Source organism: Alternaria ethzedia (genome assembly GCF_023757985.1).
Source record: "Alternaria ethzedia strain BMP 0044 chromosome Unknown scaffold_28, whole genome shotgun sequence".
NCBI lineage: Eukaryota > Fungi > Ascomycota > Dothideomycetes > Pleosporales > Pleosporaceae > Alternaria > Alternaria ethzedia.
In genome coordinates this window covers 148,376-172,771 of record NW_026056221.1, presented here as the reverse complement: position 1 = coordinate 172,771, position 24,396 = coordinate 148,376, and the positions used below count along the sequence as shown (strand labels likewise).

Below are 24,396 nucleotides of genomic sequence, written 5' to 3'. Positions count from 1 at the left end.
ATGTTGGCTGGGTGGGTGTGAAGGGGATTGGTTGTCGAGGAAGAAGGGCGTGATATATAACGAAACACGTAACAATGGTCTTATATCTTGATACAGTCCTCGGTACCTTGGTTCTTGTTTAGTAAACCGACTCTCGATTGGAAATGGGAAATGTTGCAAGGCTGATTGCATAACATGCGGAGATAGCTAGAGCGCGAGGTGCGTCATGATTAATAAGCCACCCCCTCTCTCACATGTATGTACACCATGCCACACTCTCCATATTTTCACAGAACCCATCAGTTCATGGTAAACAGCAGTGTGCCTGATTTAACGTAACTTCGTTGATGCATGACTATACTCTTCCCCACATCATGTCACTTGAACCCCTACGCCCTCCCCGCCCTACCCACCTGAATCATCTCCCCAGTAGGTTTATCGTCGCTCCTCAGCACCGGCCAGCTAGCTCCATCCGCCTTGACCAGCGTCATCTCGAGCTTCGTGCCTAGTATCCTGAACTTGCTCTCTTCCGGCTTGATAGTCGAGAAGAGGGGGAATTCGGTTTGGTAGCGCTTGCTGTCTGAGGTGGGGAGATCGAGCTTGACGTGTGTGGGTTGGAAGTCGATGACGGCGGTAGCTTTGTCGATTTTCTTGAGGTAGAGGGATGCGACGACCGAGGTGGCGGTTTGGTAGTAGTCGTGTCTGGGGGGTGGGGTTAGTAGGTCGTCTTGATTGAGAGAGTAGGGAGACATACCGAACTGTCTCTAGTTTCTCCTCGCCCTCCTTCTTCTTGCCGCTGCCGATGAACAAATGTCGGTCTTTTGTCTTGCACCCCTCGATCTTCATGAACTGATCAAACTCCATGACCCGCCTCTTACAGCAACTCCACCCCTTGCTGCCCTCGTGGAAGATGGGCGCACCGGGGTGGTGTATGCAGCTCTCTCCGTCCCTATCGCCTCCCTTGTGTGTCGCGCCGCATCCTTTCCGCCGACATGTCATGCCCTCCTTGATCTCTAGACTCGGGTCGTCATCTTCGGATTCTGGCGGCGGCGCCGGTGACGCGCTTGGCTTGGGCGTGGCTTGTGCGGTGGGTAATCGGGGGGCGGGCGCAGGGAGGGATTCCTCGAGCGATCCGAGGTTGACTTGGGTGTCATTGGGCACGTCGGGGGCTTTGACGGGCTCAGGCTTGGGCGTGTCGTCGACGTCGGAGTGCTTGCCCTTTGTGCACGGCTCGATTGCGAGGAACTCGTCAAAGGTCAAGACGCGTGGTTTGCAGCATTCCCAGCCTGGGGAATCGCATTAGCACCTTTTCTGGTCTTGTCGATATACGCGTTGGTGGTGCTGACCTACCTTTCTGCCCCTCATGGAATTTGGGTGGGCCGGGATGGTAAACACACTCCTCGTTCTCGTCCTCGTACGTCTTGCCGCAGCCCTTGTGAACACACTTCTTCGCCATGATTGTCGATTGCTGTAGATGACGCGCTTAACGAGTGGTATGAAGGTCGAACGCGCGCTGCTCGTTGTGTTGCGATGCCCCAGATTTTGTTCCGAACATTCTGGAAATCAGCCGTCATCATAGGGTCCAAGCGCGAAGCTTAATCGATATCCTGGCCGTTGAAGCTTTCCATCTTCGGGATTCGGGCGCGTCGACAACTCATTTTCCGTCTGTACTGCACGCCCGTAGTCATCGCTAAAGAGAGAGTGTGTGGGTTGTCAACACGTCGCCACCATGTTCCGCGCCACATCCCGCCTGCTCGCTTGCCGCGTCACCTTCTTCACCCGAACCCCATGCGGCCTATGCGACACGGCTAAAGCTGTCGTGCAGAACGTCAACGCGAAGAGGCCTTTTGATTACGACGAGATCAATGTCATGGACGCAGGGCAAGAAAGGTGGAAGAGCGCGTACGAGTTCGACACTCCGGTGGTAAGCCGACCCGGACCACGGGTCTATATATGCGTGTAATGCACAGAGTACCTGAATGTTCAACCAGATCCACATCGACAAAGCCGAAGCTAAGGAGACGACTACTTCGTCCCTGAAGCTTATGCATCGTTTCACGGAAGAAGACGTGGTCAAGGTCATGGATCAAGCTGAGCAATCCTGAAGCCTCATCATCTACCTAAGCCGGACTTCTTCTCCATCTGGAACCGCTCGCTACATTCTCCATCATGTTATGTCGAAGGCGCGTGGTGGAAAAGAGCTTTTACCCGCTTGGTCGCTTGAACGAATAGACCTGTCTTCGGTCTCCCAGGCCCATCTGGTACGCCTTTTGTATCGCTCTTCTCCTCCACCATCGTCGTCGTGGATGGCTCTACCTCCGCATCTGTCGGCTCCTCTTCCTTCTTCTTCAACACCTGCCACTCATCCCCCCTCTCCTCCACAATCACACTCTTAACCCTCCTCCCTCTGCCACCATACCCCTTCTGATTCGACACAACCAAGACCCCCGTCCCCTCATCCCTCCACGCACAACTGTAATGCGTATGTCCAAACGCCCACACCTTCACCACCGGCGACATCCAACACACCTCTCTCGACAAATCAGTCACGAACCCCGAATTCATCGAACTAGCCGCGTGCCCCGGATCCGTTGCGCGGGCGTCAACAGTCGGACAGTGGTGCGTCGCGATGATAACGCTGCGGTGCGGTTCGGTGGTTTGAACATGTTGGACTTGCGCGTTAAGCCACTCCAAATCCCTCGCATGCTCCTCACAACTTCTTTCCGGCGACCAATTCTGTATCCCGCGCTCTTCGTTGTAATCAGTCATCCTGGACCCCACCTCAGCAGCCTGCTCAGGTTGGATGTTGCTCCAGAGCGTACAGCCCAGTATCGTCACTTTCTCGTTAAGATCATACCGATCGCGGCACAACAGACGAAAACGACCGCCGTATTCCCGCCTCGCCAAGTTCTCAAATTCCCGCATTCGTTCGACGGCATGCTCGAAAGTCGTGTGGTACGCTTCGTGGTTGCCAAGGACGTAGAAGATACGACATCCGCGGTTGTTGTCAAGGAGATCGCACAAAAAGACAAAGAGGTTTTCGTGGATGACTAGGCCTATGTCTCCTAATAGGAAGAGTGCGCTGCCGGTGACTTGGAGGTTGATGTTTAAGTACTGTGGGCTGTTCATGGGGGTTTCAAGGTGGAGGTCGGAGACGATTTGGAGTTGGGGCGCGAAGAAAGTCATGTTGGAGTGTTGTGTTGTGTGAACAGTTGTTCGAGCGAGGTATCCTTTTGAGTGGAGGGATGCGCTAGTAATGGGCTTGTAGTTTCCAAGGTTAGTAGTGGGCTCTTGGGGTGACCAATCGATGGTTAGGCGATACAAGACATGAAAGTCAGGCACGACCACGGAAGAGCCACTCTCCCAACATCCCTCGCAAACAAGAAGTCATTTCTGAGCCCCTCTCCTCACGTGCATCAGGCATCACAGCCCCGCTCCAAGGCCTCACCTGCTCCACCGGCTACCGAATACCATCAACCCCATCTCTTCGACCTGCACAATGCGCTCAGTCTGGACACGAAACTGTTGCCGGTCCCAGAGTCACTCGGGGGTCAGTCTGCGAGAGAGTAGGGCGATGGCCTTGCGGCGGATGGTGGGATGGTGGAAGCGGAGGGCTGTGAAGTATGACGCTGGGGCGAGGGATGTGTCGAATGTGAAGTTTGCCGCGGCGTTCACACGCTAGGCTCGTGGGTGTGAGGGCGTTGTGACGGTCATGCCGTTGACGAGGTGGGTAGCATGATGAAGAATCGCTTCAAAGCTGCCGAGATGCGCATCGAATGGTCTTTAACGCGCGGAGTGCACACGCTGTGCCTATCCAGGTACTTGCGCAGACTGGGGGCTCGTTACGAGATACGCATCACGAACGATCGCCGAATGCGCCCGGTGGCCTTTGCCATCATCACATCAATCGTGAACGCCCGCGCACTTCCTAACACCTAGGTCCATACTGGGGTCTGGCTTCCATGCATAAGGATGCACATTGTAGACGGTTCTTTCCTTGCGTCTGGGGGCGTGCAGGCGTATTTCGTACATGCTGTGGACTAGGCCCGGGCGCTCGTTGCGGGGCGCCCAACGGCTGCCGAGATGCGATTCGCGGAGTGCCGTGCCTACATCGGCTTGTTAGGCGGATTGTACCTGAACGCGCCCCACTTGGCTGTCATGCCGAGTTGATCTTGTTCTCTGTTCTCTTCTTTGTCTTCCACGCTCGAGCCTAAAGGGTGTTCTTGCGAGGGCAACCTTGGTTGTGTACATTGGGGATGGGCATATTCGGCAACGGTGGTTTGACCCACTTGGTACGACATACGAGCGGGACGGCAAGATCCGATGGTTATGGGTGATTGCTACAGACGCCGCGGGCGGCGCAGCACGGCGGTGAAAACGGCGAGCTGGAGCTTTTACCAGAATAATATCGGAGATTGCATCACCAAACTTTTGGTGGGTAGGCGTATCTCGGAAAGGATGAAAGAGACTGACGATCTCTAATATATACATAGGTATGTGATACCCGCTCTACTTTTCGTCGCATTAGGCAACCTTCTCTTCATTCGTTTCCTTACTACATTCGTTCAGTCCTTATCAAGGACTTCCACCATATCATGGGTTTCTCTCAACTAGCCCTGTTGGCTTGGCTAACAGTTGCGGAAGCGGCAACAACACCAAGATCCCAGTCACTGCACCCTGTGCGCCGAGCAAACGACAGCCTGCCGGCGATTTTTGGTTCGAACGATACCACCACCCTCAAAGGGACTACTACAGCCCCGGGCGTGATTGTCCTCGACTACGGGGCTAACGTCGAAGGCCATCCCACTTTCGAAGTCCTTTCAGCTACGGGCGACACTTCCGGTCTAGAGATCACGTATAGCGAGACCAGAGCGGTACTGGACACCTTCTACACCGTAAGTCTCCCGCCGCAATTGCTTGAAACCCATACTGATTCATCTTGCAGAGCGATGGTCCAATCGCTTTGGCCGCAGCTATGGACACGTACAGAGTCAATCAGTACAATGTCACTGGGCCCATGATACATACCAATCGACTCATTCAGGGTGGTTTCAGGTACCAGAAGCTCAACCTCTCGACAACAGGCGAACTGGTATTGAGGAACGTCGGTGTGAGACCTACAATCCTGAACACACCCCTTGATCAACTACCGGGATACTTTGAGACCTCGGACGAGGACCTCAATCAAATCTGGAAGGTTGGCGCGCGGACAGTTCAATTAAACGACATCCCTGCGCACTCCATTCCGGCGTTCTGGCAGGTCTCCTCCGAAGGTTCTCTGGTAGAAAGCCAGGCACCTCAAGTTCTGTCAGGCGGCGGCGCGGCTGCGTTGATGAGTTACAAGCTTGCATTCGAAGTCAAGCCAATTGTCAAAGGACTTGGATTCTCGGTACTGGCTGACACTCTCAACTCCGGAATCTATGTTTTCTGCAATATCGGTAATGGATCGATCTCAGCACACTTCGGATCCACTGAGGATTCTCCTCCACTTGCATTCGCAAGATTGCCAGCAAACATAACCCTTGGTAACTGGCAGAAAGTGGAAGCCACTGTGAATACGACTAGCATCGCGGTATCCTTCAACAAGGTTCCAGTTCTTGAGTTTTCGCAGACTTCTGCATTTTTCGGATCTTTCGGATTGGGCGCGTCATTCGGCCACTCTGCCGTTTTCCGCAACCTGTCTGTTACGACTCCGACAGGTCAATCAATCTATTCAACCTCTTTGACAGATGAGGCTTTCCTGTCGGACTTCCTGATGGGCACAAACCCGCACGACACAACTGTTGACGGCTCGAAACGTGACCGCATTGCGTATGCAGGCGATCTGGACATTGCGCTCGTGTCCTCGCTGTCGAGCACCAACGGCATCAGCTACATCAAAGGCACGCTCGATCTTCTTGGTTCCTTTCAACTGACCCCAGGATTCTTCGCACCCACGGCAAAGATCCAACAAGAGCCACTTTCCGCTCCGGTCGATGCCAACGTCACTGGTCTGATTGGCTACTCTTTCAACCTCCTCACCGCAGCTGCCAACTTCTACATGCGCACCGGCGATGTCGATATGCCGAAGAAATGGGCACCCAAAGCCGTACGCATGTTGGACTGGGCACACTCTCAAGTCCTGCCCGAAAGCGGGTTGTTGAACATCACCAATCCTGCCTTGGGCGGCGACTGGAACTATTACGATCCGTCACAAGCGGGTGTCGTTACCAAGTTCAACATGGTCTACGCATACGCACTCCAGGAGTGCATCAGGCTCCTTGCAGACGGTGGCATCGACACCAAGCCATACACTACCCGCCTCGATGCTCTGCGCATCGCGATTGACCAGAATCTCTGGTCGAATGAACTCAACGCCTACTACCTCTCCCAGTCCATCAACAATAGCTTTGCACAGGACTCGAACGCTCTGGCCATTCTCGCTGGTGTGACCAAGTTCAACCACACTTCCTCCCGCGTTCTGAGCACCCTCAAGCAGCTTTCAACACCAAAAGGCCCTCTTGCTTTCTCGAACGGAACTATCGGAGCCGGGTTCTCAAAGTACATCAGTCCCTATGCAAGCGCCTATCACCTTCGTGCCGCATTCGAGGCCGACGACAGCGAGACGACCATGAATCTGCTTAAGAGCCTGTGGGCGCCCATGGCCGACCCGCAGGGAGCAAACTACACGGGATGCTTCTGGGAGACCTTGGACGCAGCCGGTGCGCCTGCGCTGGGGAGGGGCACTAGCCTCTGCCACGGTTGGGCTGCAGGTCCCACTGGGGAGCTCAGCGATCATGTTTTGGGAGTCAAGCCCGTAGCTCCAGGGTACACCGAATGGCGAGTCGCTCCTGTTACGCTGGACCTCAAGTGGGCTAGGGGCAGAGTCCCCGTGCCGGGAGGTGTGATCTCCGTTGCTTGGAATGCTACGGGGCGTGTTGTAACTAGGTTGGAAGTGATGAGTCCCAACTGCACTTCGGGCACGGTTGTCTTACCTCTGTCATCGCAGGACGGATATGTTGGAGGTGCTTTCAGGGTCAATGGGGAGGTTGTGGCGAGGAACGCGACATTCAAAGTTACAGGGGGAAAGCCTTTTGTCCTTACATACGATGTCTAGCCTCCGCAGTGTGGTTCAGCCCTTGTCATAAAGCTCTGAGCATTGGCTGTATGCGAAAGTTGTACAAAATTGTAGATGTAATCGAAATTCTGATCCGACCCCGACTTCACTGGTAATTATGTGAAGCAAGACCATGGCAGCGCGGTATTGTCCAGCGGACAGAAAGGCTAACCATTAGTCTGCCATCTGTAGCAGGGTCTCATTTGCGACCGGTGCTTGTCCATCTATTCGGGCAAGCAGGGTCTTCTTTGAGTTCATGTATGAGGAAGCTTGCCTGTTCACTTGAGACAACGAGGTTGTTTCTCGTCACACTTTACGCGACGTTTTCTGGTGTCTGTTGGTAAGCTTTGACAATGCCATCGCGGAGTGCGATGAGGATAAGTGATGCGATAGCCATACCGCGTCGATGTTGATGACACGAGATGGATGGCTCCACAAAATCCGGCAGGGCGTCGTATCCGCCGCAACTCAAACGCCCTTGACTCATCTCTTCATGAAGGTTGTTCACGCCAACACGCTCAAAAGCCACTTTTTATGCTGCAATGCATCGTCCACATCTCCTTAACATACATTCTTTTCAAGATCGTGACGTGTAAAAGCAGGAAAGGTGTATTGCCGTTCCCCATCAACCCGCATCACCTAGCGCGTCCCAGTGTGGGGTAAACCTCTCCACGCGGCAGTACCCCTCTCGTACCTACAAAAGCCATGACGATACCGCACGCCCTACGAAGAGCCACAACATTAAACATCCACCAAGCAAAACCCCACGCAGTCTTCACAAGTCGTGTTTTTTTCTTCTCAGGAAACAGACAATTCGCATCTTATCCCCGCAACATGAACACCCTGCAAGAAGCAAGCCGGGTATACAAGGCGTTCCAGAAAGGAGGGCCGACTTTCGGAGGATGGCAGGTGAACAACACACAACGCGAAGTTGACTTGATCTCAAGGCTGATGGTGTGACAGATGCTTCCAGGCACGAATCACGCGCGGGCAATTGCCCGTTCAGGCGTTGATTGGATATGCGTCGACACCGAGCACGGCAACATCAACGACAGCCAAATGCACGAAGCCGTAACCGCCATCGCCCACGCGGGCGTAAGCCCCCTCGTCCGCATCGCCGCCAACGAACCCTGGATGGTAAAACGTAAGTTACCCTTTGCCACCTTCTCCTCCATCCCAAGATCTCCAAGTGGCTTCTAACACCACCCCAGGCGCCCTCGACAGCGGCGCCCACGGCGTCATAGTCCCGCTCATCTACACCGTCGACGACGCCAAAAAACTTGTTTCTTCCGCCAAATTCCCGCCAGAAGGAACGCGCGGCTTCGGCTCACCGCTACCAACACAGTGTTTCTCAAACGAACCACTAACGTACTACTTGCGCCACGCAAACACTTCGCTCCTCACCATCGTGCAGATAGAAACCGCGTCGGCGCTAGCCTGCTGCCGTGAAATCGCCGCCTTGCCCGGCGTTGACTGTTTGCTGATCGGGCCCTTTGATCTTGGTAACAACATTGGTCATCCTATTTTGACTCCGACTATGGATAAGGAGCTGGAGGAGGCGATTGAGACGATCAAGGAGGCGGCGCATGCGGAGGGGAAGAAGGTGGCTATGTATTGTAACTCGGGCGAGGATGCGAGGGGATATGTGGAGAGAGGGTTTGATATGGTCAGTGTGTTGACGGATCAGATGGGGATTACGGGGGCGTTTGAGCGGAGCTTGGGGGTTGCGAGTGGGAAGGTGGAGGGGAGTGGGGTCAAGGGGGTTAAGGGATACGATGGCAGGTAGAATGGGATAGATATTATATCCTAGATCTGGCTGCATAGATCGCTGGTATGCTGCTGAATATGGAGCGAAGTATGTCGGCTTTCGGCGCCAGGTGCTACAAGGTCGATACACCCCTCAGGCGCTCGACTGAGTGTTGTTTGAGCTACGTAGGCCAGCTAGGACCATCCGTCGTCCTGACGCAGACAATCGCGGTCTCATCTTGTAGCGATCTTCTGCGTCTCGGTAGAAGTTCGTAGGAATCTCGTAGAGAAAGACATGGGCTTGCCAGTCTTGATCCCACTGCTCATAAGTCCAATTCTTCCGTATAAAGAACACCACCTCAGGATCCCACAACTCACCCACAGGTCCATCGAACTTGATGACCGACGTGCCTTCTACGATGTCTCGTATGATTTTTGGAAAGTAATCCGGAAAGCTCCAACAATCCGTGTAGTGGGGATCTAGGGGCCTAGCACCTGGACGGGTTCCTTTCAGTCGAAGGTACTCAAGTAGAGCTTCTTGTAGGGCTGCCGCGTGTTTCAATACTTTCCAGAGCTCACAAGCTTCTCTCGTCGTTCCATCAATGACTAGCTGGAAAGATCCCGCAGGCATCCCAAGCTTGGCCAAATCCAGGGCTGCTTCAATCCAGGGCATGATCACTCGGATACACTCTGGTACAAAGAGCGATGTGGCATCCTCATTCCAAACCGTGGACGAGCTGAAACCCTCGGGCAGAAGATTGGTGAACAGGCTGATGCGTGTTTGCACGCGGAGCTTTGGATTCTCGAGACAGAAAGGTATTAGGCCGCAAGCGTGGTTGGCAGGCCGCGAAACAGCTTTGGAACTTTCGTTAATTTTGAGCAGGCGTAGATTCTGTCTTCTCTGCTGAGGCATTTCCTGTACTGGGGTTGTTAGCGAAGACCTATACTAGGATGGTGCGTCCATATATCAAACGTGATGTTTGGAGGATTCGTACTTACGGAAGTCGATGGCGATTGATATTGCAGAAAAGCACCATCGCTCTGTCGCTAGTTCAAGATGAGTGGTCGAGTCCAGGTAATATGAGAATCCATTCTCCCTCGTCGGTAAGCTGTCGTCGTCATTCCCAGGCATGCACATAAGAGACTCTAGCCTAGCCAGCTCGACATCGCTTGGAAGATGCCACGGCTTAGGACTCCAGGAAAAAATGTCGAGCAACGCACCGTTCACGAAGTAGTTGAACTCCGGAAAGGATCGCGCGATAGGAACGGGGCACAGACGTGCGCCGAACGTTTTGGATGCGAGTCTTGCGAACTCGGGGGGGTTGCGATTCTTGGCCAATACTAAAGCGTGCTGGAGAGCGTCGCTGAACGCCTGTGCTGCACGTTGCTCCGACTCTGCGAGTGCGTCTCTTTGTTGTGTCGCTGCAGATTGGGAGACGCGAGATTAGCACGCGTACCATAAGATTAGGAACTTCCAAGCCCTACCTGATTGGCGCAACGGTTCGTTAAACCATCCTTCGACCGAAGGGAAGCGAGTATATAGATCGAGGAAATCTTCGGGCTGTAGCAGTTCGAAGACGGTGATCAAAATTCTCCGCTTTTGACGCTCCACGTATCGAAGCACTATAGTAATGACGCGTTAGTTGTGAGATCATTTGATGCTATAACCGCGCGGATACTTACTGCGTTGGAAACGACCTGCTCGAGAACTTAGCCCCCTGTAAGAACGCCCGTCGTTATGCGATAAATGCGCGCTGAAATGCAGTTTCCGGAAGACCATGTTCTTGAGCTCTTCGTGCGCAATTCGACAGGTGATGATGAGACCCAGACGGACCGTTTGTTTTGGCTCAGTCGAGTAGAGCATCTTTCCAGTGTCGCTGTCGTAATGGTAACCGTCTTCACCGAGTACATATTGTTCGTAAATAGCATCCCGGACTTCTCGAGGCAGGCGAAAGAGAGGCGATTGCAACTGTGCAGAGTAATAGTTTGTCCTCGGCGCAGTCATGAACGGAAACCCGTTCCAGTGGGCGAATTTCTTGGACGCCATTGGCGGAAGCAATATGAGAGGCAAGAGGGAGATATGAGGTATATATGTGGAAGCTTTAAGAAGCGTCCGTCCAGGAAGAGGTTGTGCATGACTGCACTCGAAATCCTAAAGACTGGGACACTGTGAAGGACCATGGTTCGCGCGTGCGAGAAGGTACCGCTGATTGGCTAAGCGAGAGCCGCCCGTACTCCTCGCTGTGACTCTGACGATGACTCATGCCTCCCCAGCGCTGCTCTGAGAACCGTCCACTACTCAATCTTATGCGTTCGTCCGAAGTGACCGAGATTGTCGCGCGATGTAGGGACTGTTACAACCCAAACGCATGTGTGGCTGCAGAGGAGAAGGGTGCAAGTGGGTGGAGGCGGGACTGATCGTTAGCGTAGTGGCGCTAAGCCAATCCCGCCGCCTCCATCCCCGATGACGCGCGACAACAAATTCTAGTCTCTCACCATCAACGACTGAACGCGCCTCGATATGGCTATCGGCGTCACTGTGACAAGTTGTCAAATGCGATGCGCAAGAGTATCCTGTCCGAACTGAGTCTTGATTTGACTACAATATACGCCCTCAGAACGAATAGAGTGCGCCTTTGACTCAGACTGCGGTCTGGTTCTGGGTCGGACTAATTATTGAGATTGTACTTTGGTATACGGTATGGTTGCCATAGCTTTGATGATACACGCCCTCGCTCGAAGCTCACGATGAGACGAATGCAGGAGACAAAAGACGCAGTGGCTGTTGTTTTGTTGAATATGCTTTTGCAGAGATGTGAGCACGACACAGGTTAGTAACGCAGTACATAATTGCAATGCAGGTGTATTTCCTAAACACCTTCTTTTATAGTATGCAGCAGTGTATATATTCTTCCGAGGGTTTCAGGGATTGAAACCGAAGAGAATGTCTAAGATCACTTCAACATCGAGCTATGGCGAATAATCCGCTCCTGTAGAAGTGAGCGCGCTCACATTAGCACATCCGATCTTGATCTTACAATGAAGGTCTCTGACGACATTGCAGGCATTTAAAAATACTTGAGGAAATTGGGTATTAAAGGGATATAGATTTGTTATCGAGCTGCCTATAAGAAGTAACATGGTACCTACTTTTCAGATTACTGGAACATGGAGAAGAGAATGATGAGACAATATTGTTTGCTTTGCGAGTATGCTACAATACTCACGGGAGTCGTATGGCAGTCCTCATCTCAATCTTCAACGCAGCCCGTCCACCATTCCTCACACGACTGCGTGGTCGATAAGCCTCTCTCCACAGTCCCGGCCGTTCGATGTATCGTTATTTTGCTTGACCTGTGAAAAATGTTGCGTGTAACCCTACAGATGTCTAAAGACATACTGGGATAGAAGACGTTGTTATTCCAATCAGCTAACCACTGCGGATCGGTCCAGTCATTGCGCTCATAGAAGAACAGGTCAGTGTCCCAAGGGTCGCCCGCGTCCCCATCGAATTTGATACAGGATGTGCCTTCCGTGATATCTCGTACAGTCTTTGAGAAATTTTGTGGAAAGTCCCACCAATTCCTGTAAGGTATCGAATGAGGGTCATCGGACCGAGTTGGTATCTCATACCCGTTCCGTCGATGGTACTCCAGGGTCGCCTCATGTAAAGCCGCCGCGTATTTGAAGAAAGTCCAAGCATCGTGTCCACCTTCAATCACCAGACTGAAGGAGGAAGCAGACATCCCAAGCGCGGGTAATTCCAAAGCCGCTTCAATCCAGGGCATCATTTCTCGAAAACTGTATTCCATGACCCAATGGCCTGGCCCTGAAGTTTCTCTGGTGAACTCGAGCGCGCAAAGTCTGATTCGTCTTTCTATGCGAAGTTGGGGATTTTCTCGACAGAAGGGTATGAATCCGCGCGCATGGTGTGCAGAATGGGAGACGGTGTCTGTGGATTCGTTGAGGATGATCGTTCGCATATTGTGTCTCTGCTGTTCAGGTGTTTTTTTCACTGAGCTTGTTAGTGGGAAGTTATACCATAATAAAGAGAGCCATAATGGAGATGAGTGTTGGGAGGGTTTGAAGAATTACTCACAAAAGTCGATCGCGATAGATGCCGCCGAGAAGTACCAGAGACTGCTTCCAGAGGCCCGGACGTGGTCTGATATGTCTTCAAAGTAGAATGTCCCATCCTCCGCCATCGGGTGACGAAAGTCTGAGTCGACAGGTAAACAGATGAGAGCCTCTAGCTTAGCTAGATCTTCGTTGCTAGGTAGTATCCACGAGTCGGGATGCCAGGAAAAGACGCTGTACAATGCGCCTTCATCAAAGTAGTTGTTGTGGGGTTCAGAGATGTTCCAAGTAGCCAATGGGCACCTGCCCAAACCAAACACACTACAGGCCAGCTCCGCGAATTTGGGCGGATTGCGGGTTTTTGCCAGAATGAGGATGTGTTGAAGAGCGTCGCTGAAGTCTAGTGGAACCAGATGTAGGCCGTTGTATATCTGTGTCGGACGCAACACTTGAACTGATGGGAACCGGTGATGCAGATCAAGCCAGTCTTCAGGCTCTAGCAGTTCGCACACCGTAATTAACATCCGTTGCTTTTGACGGTCTATCAATCTCAACACTATGATATTCCGTGTTAGTGAAAGGGAAACACTCTAGGCTCGAGTATAGATGGAGCACTTACAGCACTGAAACCGCCCAGCCCTCGAAGCAAGCCCTAAAAACGCCTTCCCATCATCCTGCGAAAGATGAGGACTAAACTGCACCTTGCGGAAAGCGCAATTCTTGAGCTCCTCAGCAGCAATGCGATACGTAATCATGAGACCAAGGCGAACAACGTGTTTAGGCTCTGATGACGGTGATTGCTCGAGCATCTTCCCAGTCTCACTGTCATAATGGTAGCCATTGTCGCCTTCTCCTAGAGCGTAGTATCCATAGATCATATCCCGAATCTCGCGGGATAGTCGGAAAAGCGGGGATTGTGTCTGGCCAGAGTAGTATTTCGTTCGCGGGGCCGTCATGAAGGGGAAACCATTCCAGTGCGCGAACTTTTTGGACGCCATGGTTGAGGAAGGAAGTATCGGCACGAGATAGGAGGTTTATATAGTATGCTGCATCACGAAGCCGGTTGGGTGTGACTGCACTCACGCTTTGAGACGCGATGGCAGACACTGGTACTCGCGGACCCCCATTGGCCCTCGCCGATCAGTGATTGGTTACGTGCGTCGTGAGTCACAGTATTGCATCACCAATACCGCTGAGCGACCTGGAAACTCATCAAGTCAGTGTTCAATATCAAAGGACTCACAATTTGAGAATGTTCGCCACGCTCATATGAGTCAGACTCCTATCTAGGGCGCCGTACAGTCTGCGTTCCGATAATGTGGACATCCAGGACGCGGGACTTTGGTACGACCCGTATGTGCCCAACGCCTGGCACCGTATCATGCGGCCCCAGATTCGATCCTCCACCGCCGCCGACGGCCGTGTGCCTACCTAGGTAAGCTGGCATAACGCTCAATACCAAGCGACACATCTCTCATCATTGCTGCTGCTCTCCATGGCCATGCCCCACCCGCACTGACACAGCGCTCGACAACCAGCGACGTCTCGCCGCATCATCTCCCGACACTTCACCTCCACCTTCACCTTCACCGACCGCCCCGCACACGCGCCGCAACGCCTGCGACACCGCGACGCGACGTTGCGCAACCCGTCGTGCACCACATCTGCCATACCGTCTCCACTATCCGTGACGTCGATATGGGCACAACGTAAAGGTTGGGGCTTTCGAGGGGAGCCGGTCGCTCTGGAGCACACGGCCTTCGCGGGTATGTCACATTGGCTCTGCTCACACCCTCGAAAGAGTGAAAGAATGGAGCAGGTTCGAGGCCCTCGCCGCGGACAGGCTGCAATTCCGAGGTGCCATCGGGCCGCTCTACGTTCTCGATTAGCACACGGATGCCTACCCACCAGTGGGCAAATTGGCGGGTAGGACCTTTTGCCAGACTCTGAGGATTGCGATCTCTCTGCGAAGAACAACATTTCTTCTACAATACTACCGACAACTATAGAGAATATCTAAAAGTCAAGTCCTGCTTGTCTGTAACATCTGCACCAGCCTCGTATACTGTGACAGTCGACTCTTTCTCAAGTTCGTCCCTCCTCTTGTTCTCACTCCATCCGTGGTACCAATAGTACGCCATAAGCAACATGAGAAGAATCCAATCCACCACCGAAACAATCAAGCCGGCAGTATACCGAGGCGCAGTCTCCGTCGTCCACAGCTGTGGGAATCCAATACAGCCAGAACAGTAACCAACAAAATACATTGTATTGACGACGGATCTCTTCGTGTTGCCCCGAATATTAGACGCGTTTAAACTCATGGTCAGCGAGAAGATACTCGAGATGCAAGAGCCGAGCCAAGCCGCTATGATGATGGGCCAGCCTTGTAGAGGTAGTACCAGCAGCATAATACATCCGGCTAGGGGTATCGTAACGAGTCCGATTATGACAAGAGAACGTTTCTGGGGCCATATCAAGCACGCGGTGATTCCAATCCATATGGCTACGATCTGAACCGCTCCGGAGGGCGATCCGTGCAGTAGAGTGTCGCCGGAGGTATAGCCGAGTTGTTTGATGATCAAAGACGCGAACTTTTAAGAAGACTTGTTAGTGCGAGTATGATGTCTTCAAAGGGCTCACTTACAGTGAGCACTGGAGCCGGAGCAGTGACGAGGATACCGAAAGCAAACGCAGCATATGTCTTGAAGTCGAATGCAGCCTCCTTGAGTTGTGCCATGGAAAAGGATGTCTTGTCGCCGCCGTCGTGATCTTCAGAGAGCCGATGACGAGCAGCGACCTTCTCTTCCGCGGTCAAAAACCAAGCCGTATCCGGACCGTCGGGCATGACGAAATAGAAAACTACTCCGCAGAGCGAGGTGAATATCCCACAGACAAGGAACATGAGTCTCCAAGATGCCAGCGATGATTTGTTGTGTTCTCCGATGCCGTACATGAGTAGAGAGCCGACGATTTGCGCAAGAGCATTGCATGTAATCCAGCAACTATCACACATTCTGTTAGCTTGCCGTCTCTGTCCCTCTTTTCTCGCGACGTACCCTATACGTAGCGCATGCTCGCTTTTCTTGTACCAGATGCTTGTAATGGTGATGAAGGCTGGACTGACTGCCCCTTCTGCTGCTCCTAGAAAAAAGCGCACAGCTAAGAACTGATGGTATGTTTTTGGAGCGGCAAGGCACATGCAGACTGCGCCCCAGACAACACTGTTGAAACTTAGTCATCGGATGCATAATCTGGCGATAATGGACTTACATTGTAATTCCAACGAACTTAGACAGTCTGAAGCGGCTCATGAGGTAGATGAACGGGAACTCAGAAGCAAGCTGTCCAACGTAAAATATGGAAGAGGTCCATGCGAACTGGTTGCCCCTCAAGTTCAGGTCAGTGATAAGACCATACACTGATGCATAGCTCAGGCTCTGCTTGTCTAGATCTGCTCATTCGTCAGAGACATGTTCCTTGGTCGAGAATCCTGATCTTACACTGGAAGAAGAAAACGAAGCACATCTGTATCGATCGAGGTCATAAGCTTGTGTCATCGCAAAAGTAGCACTGGGAGCGTTACCATTGGCAAAACTACCATGTCAGTCTTTTTGAGGACGCGTTTTTCCAAAGCCAACATAGCGAGATCTTCGGTCTCTGAATTTGACTGAGTGTCATTGGCCAAGGCGGTATCTGGCTGTGCCTTCTCATCCCTGGCGATGTGACTTGCCATGTTGGCGTCGAAGGCAAGTTCGAGATTGACGAGAAATGTTGGAATCCGTTGAAGTACAGTCTTACTGTCCAACAACTTCAAGGTTCTGGTCACGACAAGTAAGATATATGGATAGTCAGGATAAGGCGTATCGTCGCTATCAGGCTACTTTGCCGAACGTTGGCAGGGATTGAAGCCGCGCGAAGCTAGACGCCGCCTGTGCCGAACACAAGTCAGACACGCGATACTATCTACCCAGTGAATCCTGGAGAGATAAATGTGCCGCTATCGTATTCTGCATAGCGCGCTGAGCACGACGGTATGCGACGATACATTTCCACACCTGTGGCGCCGGAACACACGAAGTTTGGTTTTGCCGGGAGCTTGGAATGCGGGGAGTTATCCACAAAGCTAGCAGCTCACTAGCTAGAAGGGCCTACTTCTCAAAGATAGCACATATACCCGATGCTAGAGCATGACTCGGGTCGGGTATCTGTACCCTGACCACGGGTAAGCTCCAACTTCCAATACCCGCTCGGATGGGAGACAAACAACAGCACGGAGCAGACCCGTTCGATATCCACAACGTTCGGAAAAATCATTGACTATCAATTGAGTAAGCAGAATGGTAATCCGGCATGATCTGGTGCCTTAAGATAGTAGAAGTGATATCGATTTATTTTCCTGGCTTTCATCACCCATTTTCCGCTGTTTCTCACGCATTTGTTACCGAGCATATCCCTTGACGCCATGGTATCTGCATCTTCGTACCACGGACAACTGCTTAAGCCGTGGACACCTCCAGCACAAAAAGCCTATATCTTCACCAATGTCAACCTAGTGGATGTCGAGGCGGGCGTAGTTCACGAGAATGCTACTGTCAAACTGTCCGGGGGACGAATCGAACAGGTCGAGCTTCAACACAGCTCCGAAGGCATGGTCAAATCGTCCAATCTTGCTGACGTCGCGACACGAGTCGATCTTCGAGGGAAATACCTCTGTCCGGGATTGTTCGATTGCCATGTCCATATCATTGCAGTGCCTGGCGAGATACAATGGCAAGATACTAAGTCTCTGAACCCAACGACATCAGCCTACAGACACGCGCATGTTTGTAAGCAAATGCTCGATAGAGGCTTTACCACAGTAAGAGATTGCGGCGGAGCGCAATTGTCTCTCAAGCAATCGATCGAAGATGGCCTCGTGCAGGGACCTAGATTATTTATCGCGGGCAATTTCCTAAGCCAGACAGGCGGGCACGGAGATACGCGAGGCTCCCACGACCACTCAAACATTGAATGCTGCGGCGGCGGCTCATCGAATTTCCCATCCTTTATCTGCGATGGTGTACCAGAGTGTTTGCGCGCAACGCGCGAAAACATTCGAACCGGATCCGACTTTATCAAAATCATGGGGGGAGGTGGTGTTTGCAGCCCGACAGACCGTATCGACAATGTTCAGTTCACGTCGGAAGAAATCAGCGCCATTACAACAGTCGCCAAAAACAGCCAGACGTATGTGACTTCTCATGCGTATACCCCGCAATCCATTCGGCAAGCGATGGAGAACGGGGTAATGGGTATCGAGCATGGTAACATGATCGATAAGGAGACAGCAGAGTTGATGGCCCAGAAGGGCGCATATCTCACCCCAACTTTGGTAACCTACACCGCGATGGGCGATGAAAAGTTTGCTGGATATATGCCAGCCGAGTCCATGGAGAAAAATGCCGAGGTATACGTGGCAGGGCTGCGAGGTCTTAAAATTGCTGCGGACGCTGGAGTAAACATATGCTACGGTTCTGATCTTCTCGGACATCTCGGCGTACGCCAGCTCGATGAGTTCACCATCCGAAGCAAAGTGCTACCTCCTCTGGCAATCTTACGAAGTGCGACCATCACCCCCGCCAGGATGATGCGGCAGGAAAACTTTCTGGGGCAGATCAAGCAAGGCTTCGCTGCGGATTTGCTGATTCTGAACGCAAATCCTTTGGAAGACATATCGGTTTTAGCACAGCCGGAGAGAAATCTCTTGGCTGTCATTAAAGACGGTAGAGTGTGTAAGAGTAGATGGAGCTTGCTTGATGAGGATGCTCACGAGGTACGGCCGTTTATAGAATAAAGATTATAGGATTCCTTAGATCGAATCTGATGTCTTTGCCTGGAGTTGTGATTTTGCCTGCGCGATACATCATGGTCAGAGTATGCTCAACCCTGGCCATAGGTAGTCTGCCCGGTGTAGCCTCCAAGAAGCTGCGTCATATCCAGTACGTCTAGCCGGCCGTCATCCCACTCAAATCCTCGAGGAACCTCTCCTTGAAAAGTTGATCCGTTAAATACATCGAAGTTCCAGTTAACATTTCCTTGATCAAGCCAGCGATAGTCCAGAGTGTCAAGCGTGTCGTTGTTAGGGCCGACTTCGTACATGAGAGGGCTTTCGTGAGCGCGTATCCCAGAATCGCTCGGCAGAGTTCCTGGATCGAGTTGAGAACACAAATTGTCCGGCCGCGATTCATGACTTCTCGATGATTCTTGCTCTGACATCCAGTTCACCCACGCTTGATATGAGGCCGTTATAGATGATGGTTGCATGGAGCCTCCAACTGAAAGCCCGCCTTGGCCTCGGTATATTTTCTGGCGCAAGTCGGAAGCAAGCCGCCTGAGTTGCTCAATAGTATGAAGATCCGACGAAGCTCCACGGCAGCCTCCATGTGCCATGTAACGTAACATGTCAACGCCATCGTCTATGATTCTGCTCGTCTCGTCTCCATGCTGCAGGATACTATGGAGTATCAATATGATCAATGCTGCAGCTGAAGCATGATGATCTGTGAACGAGAAGCGGCAGAGCAAGTTGTGTTTCTTCAAGACCAGTATTAGCTCAATCGTCGCCTTCGCAGCGTCGACGCAGAGGGTCGCAAGGTCCGTCCGACTTTGGGGCTGTTCCGGTGCGGGGGTTGCAGAGTCCGATAAAGCTTGAATGCGTTCACGCGAGACTTGGAGAAGGGAGGCACGGCCCATGAGGATCCACGCCCAGTGATAGTGTATATGCAGGTGAACGGTCGTACGAAAATTCCGTTCGCTGGGAAGCAGGTCGTTGGGGTGGAGATTGGAGAAAAGCTGAGATCGCCACTCCTTCAATTGTTCTGACAGATCTTTGATGCATGGTGGCTTTGATTCGAGAGGACTTATGTGATCGTCAGCATCAAACAATCGCTTTTGAGGCCTTCGCTTACATGTTTTGTACGATTTTCGAAATGATACGCGTTAACTTCAAGTATTCAATTTGATGTTGCAAGTTCGATTGATATTCGAGGTTGTCCAACGACGGATGATGTTTAGGAAAGGGTGCATCGATCGCGTCTTCTGCGATGCTAGAAGGCCGACCTAAAGCAATACTTGTGCGTCTAAGACGACGTAAGCTGAGGTCAATCGTAAGGATGGATGTGCCATACTTGTCTATAGAATAAACACTCCACCATAAACGATTGCGAACTTCCGTAATTCGAGGATCCAATGTCACGGCTAATGTCTTGCGGTGCAGCCCACTGGCAATTGACATCCTCATAGCCATTCCAAGGTAGAGATAGGACGTGTCTGGCAGGTTGTATGGCAATTTGTACAGACCTGCCAGTAGACACACTTGGACTCCCTTCAGAGTACATGTGTCAATGACCCTTGGAATAAGCTTCTGAGCACTATCGTAGAAGTTCTTTCCAGGGTCTATAGGAAGCGGGTCGTTGGATGTAGGTCGGGATCTCAAATGCGCAAATTGGCTACCGAAGGCAAAGACAAGCAAAGCGAAGCAAATAAATGCATCGTCAATCGCACTTCCGGATGAGGTGTCGGTGTAATAGCTGTTGAGAGTAGTATAGAGCCACTCTCTGTCGCAATAAAAGAACGTTGCTTCGACGTAATAAAAGAATGTGGAAACAAGGAATGCAGCGATCTCTTGAGGAGGGAACGCCTTCATTGCCTCGATTGACTCTTTACTGTGAACAGGCGGTGGTCTGACGATGTTGGCCATTTCCTAACACGGCGTTAATAAAAGCAACCTCACTAGTAACATCAGCTACCAGATATATGACATACCAACGAGCTTCGGTTGGTTGATTCTAGGACCCTCTTTCGGGTAGTGGAATGCAAAACATCTTGAACACAAAGAAGGAAACTCTCATTGGAACGGAGACCAGTATATTCTAGACGAAAGTGAGCACATAGGACGCGAATGTATTAATGTCACACTCAACACGTACGGGTCCGATCGAAATCCTCTACAATCAGAATAGCATCTTCTGGTTCTACGCTGGGGACCGGTGACGGCTCACCGGGCGATCGCGCTCCACAGTCCGACCTCGAGTCTGTTGGACTTTTCCCTAACGAAGTCTGAACTGCTTCTGGCGCAGCAAGTGAGACATTACTGTCTGCGGGGCGGCCCAAGACTCTAACTTGAGCTGTCGGCATCGAAGAGGGGGTTCCAACGTCCTTGTCTTCGTGTCCAGAGCCAGGAGGATGTCTGTCCATCTGCTGGCCGTTGACAGTGGCATTTGAGCTGGTTGCGGGAGAACCCGACGCTTCAGCTGCATATAAATCACACTCTTCACCCTTCTCAACACACCTCTCGCAAGCACCTACATTTCGTGCTATGCAGCGGCTCTTGCGAGCCCTACAGACTGCGCATCTGCATTGCGTGTCAGTTGCCACGGCGAGAAATTGCTGTATCGCAGAGCCGCAAGATGAGCTGATCACTTACGCGCGTGAAACTCGAACTCGAATGTCATCAGGTACGCGTCTCAAACGCGGATTGCGTGGCATGACTAGATGTTGCCGGAGTACACCGCAGCCTTCCTGTTCTTGGGGATCGGAGTTTGCGCAAGTGCCAATGATCAGGTCGACACTTCCCCACCCGGCCCCTTATCTCACACGGATCGCTTGAGATCATGCCGAGGCAGCGTGCAGGGCAAACCCCTGCTAGCTCTATCGGCGTCGATTCGGCTCGCTTATTGTCGCCAACGCCTCCCGGGTATCTGCCATCTGCAGCGGGTATGTGTTCCCTTCTTCATCGCAAAATGCTGTCTCCATGCTTCCTGGGCGACTAGAGAGAATTTCCCCACTTTAGGAAGTCTCCCCGCAGATTGATAGTGACAACTAAATCAATGCGGTGGGAGATTACGATGATGTGCAACTAGCGCTAAACTTGTCCATGACCCTTTCTTGTGAGCATGAGTTTGGTACTCATTTTCACCCTGGGGATTACCGAACTTGAGATCGTGCAATCATGCGACTATCCGCCGTTTTTCATCTAGTTCTTACCATGAGGGAATGCTGCTTTGCATCAAGGCCAACGGCAACAATAACAAACGGTACTGTCATCGGGCGTTCGCTGCCAGAGTTTAGTCAGGATGTCTTCCTCAGCATCCCATATGCGGACCCCCCTCCCAGATTCAATATTTCGACTGGTCGGACAACTGAGTTCGACGGTGCTTTTGATGCCGGGTGAGTAGAAAGCTCGTTCAATTGACACTGACCTAAGAACATGTACAGCAACTATTCTACGGTCTGTCACGGAACAGGGTCTCCTCCCTCAGGTTCCAGATTCAGTGAAGACTGCTTAACACTAAACATCGTCCGCCCATCTTCCACGATAGCTAATTCCAGCGAACATCCGGTTGTAATCTGGATTCATGGCGGTGGATTCTGGCAAGGCAGCGCCGCAACAACTACGGAGAACGGAAGCTATATTGGTACGCCCTTTGTTCCCTTCGCAAAACTAGCATGGCTAACATTGGCCGTCATTAGTTCAGCAGTCTGTCGCTCAGGGCACGCCAATTGTGGGTGATCTAAGATTCCTGAATGCCACCCTTTCTCGTATGAGCTTACTAAAGGCCTCTATAGATCTTCGTCTCCATCCAGTATAGACTTTTGTTTTACGGATTCCCTTCAGGAGATGAACCACATTCTCTTGGTGTAGAAAATCTTGGTTTGCTCGACCAGCGACTTGCTTTCCAATGGGTACAAGAAAACATCGCTGCATTCGGTGGATCTCCTTCGAAAGTCACCATCATGGGACAAAGGTTAGCGGGTCGCTTTATTCATGCAAGTGATAAGCTGACCTTGAGCAGTGCTGGTGGCACTAGTATCCTCCAACACCTCGTCGCATATGGAGGTCGAGATGACCACCTTTTCCGAGCAGGTAAGCTTCGATCTTCTTTCAACCACGATAACGATAATAACATCTCTAGCTATCGTTCAGAGTGGCAGCTTCTATGACGTGCCATGCAACTGGAATATATCATCCATTCGAGAGGCTCGTTATCAAACGTTTCTCAACAAGACTGGTTGCGAAAACTTCTCGTGTCTACGCTCACTCGACAACGAGATACTCTTCAACGTTTCTTTACAGCATTACGACCAATTCCTGCCTTCTATTGATGGTAACTTTATGACGGCACACCCTGTGGAGTTGTTCAATCAAGCAAAGCAAGTTTCTGTTCCACTATTAATGGGTGGTAAGTTCACACTTTCGCTAAGAATAGTGAGTGAAGTAAGCTAAGAAAACATCAGTGAACGACGATGAGGGCAACATTCTTGTCAAGCCCGGTTCCAACACGACAGTGGACATAGAGCAGGCTCTGATAGGTCTAAATGGATCAAGCTATGCAATCGAAAGCTCCGCGTTCAACAAGCTTTTTGAATTATACCCGGATGACCCAACTGCCGGTGTCCCACATAACACTGGCCCCGGCGTGCTACCGACTGGATTTATGGATAAAACGGTTCGTCCTACTACATGTAGATGGAGCTCCGGCTGATACCGAACCCTAGAGCTATTTGATCTTCGGCGATGCGATCGAGCACTCGGTTCGCCGTTGGATGACAGGGCTATATGCGCAAGCTCGCAACCCTGTCTACAGCTACAGATTCGCTCAGGTTCCCTGGCATTCATCTGTACTCTCTGGAGCAACTCACAGTTCTGAGGTAAGCCGACCCATCAATTCGTACCCTCTCACTCGCATCAACGCTGAGACTGACGCGCAACATAGATGAGCTACGTGTTCGGTAAACCTGATGGTCCAAGGTCTTCCGATGCCCGCCTTGCTCAACACATGAGTGGAGCGTGGGCATCTTTCGCACATAGCCTAGACCCTAACTTTGGAAATTCTGGTCTGCATTGGCCGGACTATCGAGTCGCAGGTCAAAACATGGTATTCGTGGCCGATGAGGAACATGTGGAAGAAGATTTGTATCGCAAGCAAGGATTGGCGCTCTGGACTGAGCAGAGAATCCAAGGTTGTACCGGACTGAGGGCGGGAGTCTGAGCTTGTCCATAGTTTCTTGCGGCAACGCTCGGAGCTTTTTGTCCATCAGAACAATGAAAGACACACTCAGCGATCATGGTGTTATAATCGAGAATGCAAAGATGCAAAGTTGAGGGCAGTGTCTAGTTGCGGGCAGTACGGAAGCTAGTCTATACGTAGGTAGTTACTCGGGCCGTCTATAGATTTCAGGTACATGCGAGTTGGATGCAATGATGCTCGTAAATTTCATCGCTAGTCTTCTAAACCTTGCACTACGTGTCTCCCCATTCGAACACAGGTAAACTTTTCTTGGCTAACAATACTGTTGTGAGATTCCTAAAGCACCGCTCGCTGATGGAAGAAGGACAGGAAACACAACTACCATGCAGGGGTATAGAACTACCATAGATGCATATGCTTTTACACGAAGGAAAGGAAAACAGGAACATAGGCAGTGACAAACGCTCATTGGCTAACATCCGGGTT

The 24,396-nt window shown here is 51.6% G+C and overlaps 6 protein-coding genes across 6 annotated transcripts; 3 read left to right on the top strand and 3 right to left on the bottom strand.

The window, feature by feature from the left end:
- Window positions 1-368: 368 nt before the first annotated feature.
- Window positions 369-1,435, bottom strand: J4E87_008666 (uncharacterized protein; the record flags this gene model as incomplete). The annotated part of the gene is made up of 3 exons (XM_049380251.1): window positions 369-681; window positions 734-1,265; window positions 1,330-1,435. 3 exons carry the CDS (start codon window positions 1,433-1,435, stop codon window positions 369-371), a joined length of 951 nt encoding a protein of 316 aa, XP_049229993.1.
- Window positions 1,436-1,708: 273 nt separating this feature from the next.
- Window positions 1,709-2,084, top strand: J4E87_008665 (uncharacterized protein; the record flags this gene model as incomplete). Its single annotated transcript, XM_049380250.1, has 2 exons — window positions 1,709-1,903; window positions 1,971-2,084. The coding sequence occupies 2 exons, from the start codon at window positions 1,709-1,711 to the stop codon at window positions 2,082-2,084; spliced, it is 309 nt and encodes a 102-aa protein (XP_049229992.1).
- Window positions 2,085-4,574: 2,490 nt separating this feature from the next.
- On the top strand, window positions 4,575-7,075 carry J4E87_008664 (uncharacterized protein; the record flags this gene model as incomplete). Its single annotated transcript, XM_049380249.1, has 2 exons — window positions 4,575-4,874; window positions 4,925-7,075. The coding sequence occupies 2 exons, from the start codon at window positions 4,575-4,577 to the stop codon at window positions 7,073-7,075; spliced, it is 2,451 nt and encodes an 816-aa protein (XP_049229991.1).
- Window positions 7,076-7,909: 834 nt separating this feature from the next.
- J4E87_008663 (uncharacterized protein) lies at window positions 7,910-8,861 on the top strand (the record flags this gene model as incomplete). Its single annotated transcript, XM_049380248.1, has 3 exons — window positions 7,910-7,984; window positions 8,039-8,219; window positions 8,287-8,861. The coding sequence occupies 3 exons, from the start codon at window positions 7,910-7,912 to the stop codon at window positions 8,859-8,861; spliced, it is 831 nt and encodes a 276-aa protein (XP_049229990.1).
- Window positions 8,862-12,912: 4,051 nt separating this feature from the next.
- J4E87_008662 (uncharacterized protein) lies at window positions 12,913-13,896 on the bottom strand (the record flags this gene model as incomplete). The annotated part of the gene is made up of 2 exons (XM_049380247.1): window positions 12,913-13,093; window positions 13,559-13,896. 2 exons carry the CDS (start codon window positions 13,894-13,896, stop codon window positions 12,913-12,915), a joined length of 519 nt encoding a protein of 172 aa, XP_049229989.1.
- Window positions 13,897-14,901: 1,005 nt separating this feature from the next.
- J4E87_008661 (uncharacterized protein) lies at window positions 14,902-16,634 on the bottom strand (the record flags this gene model as incomplete). The annotated part of the gene is made up of 6 exons (XM_049380246.1): window positions 14,902-15,120; window positions 15,546-15,903; window positions 15,958-16,122; window positions 16,172-16,352; window positions 16,402-16,426; window positions 16,521-16,634. 6 exons carry the CDS (start codon window positions 16,632-16,634, stop codon window positions 14,902-14,904), a joined length of 1,062 nt encoding a protein of 353 aa, XP_049229988.1.
- Window positions 16,635-24,396: the final 7,762 nt, after the last annotated feature.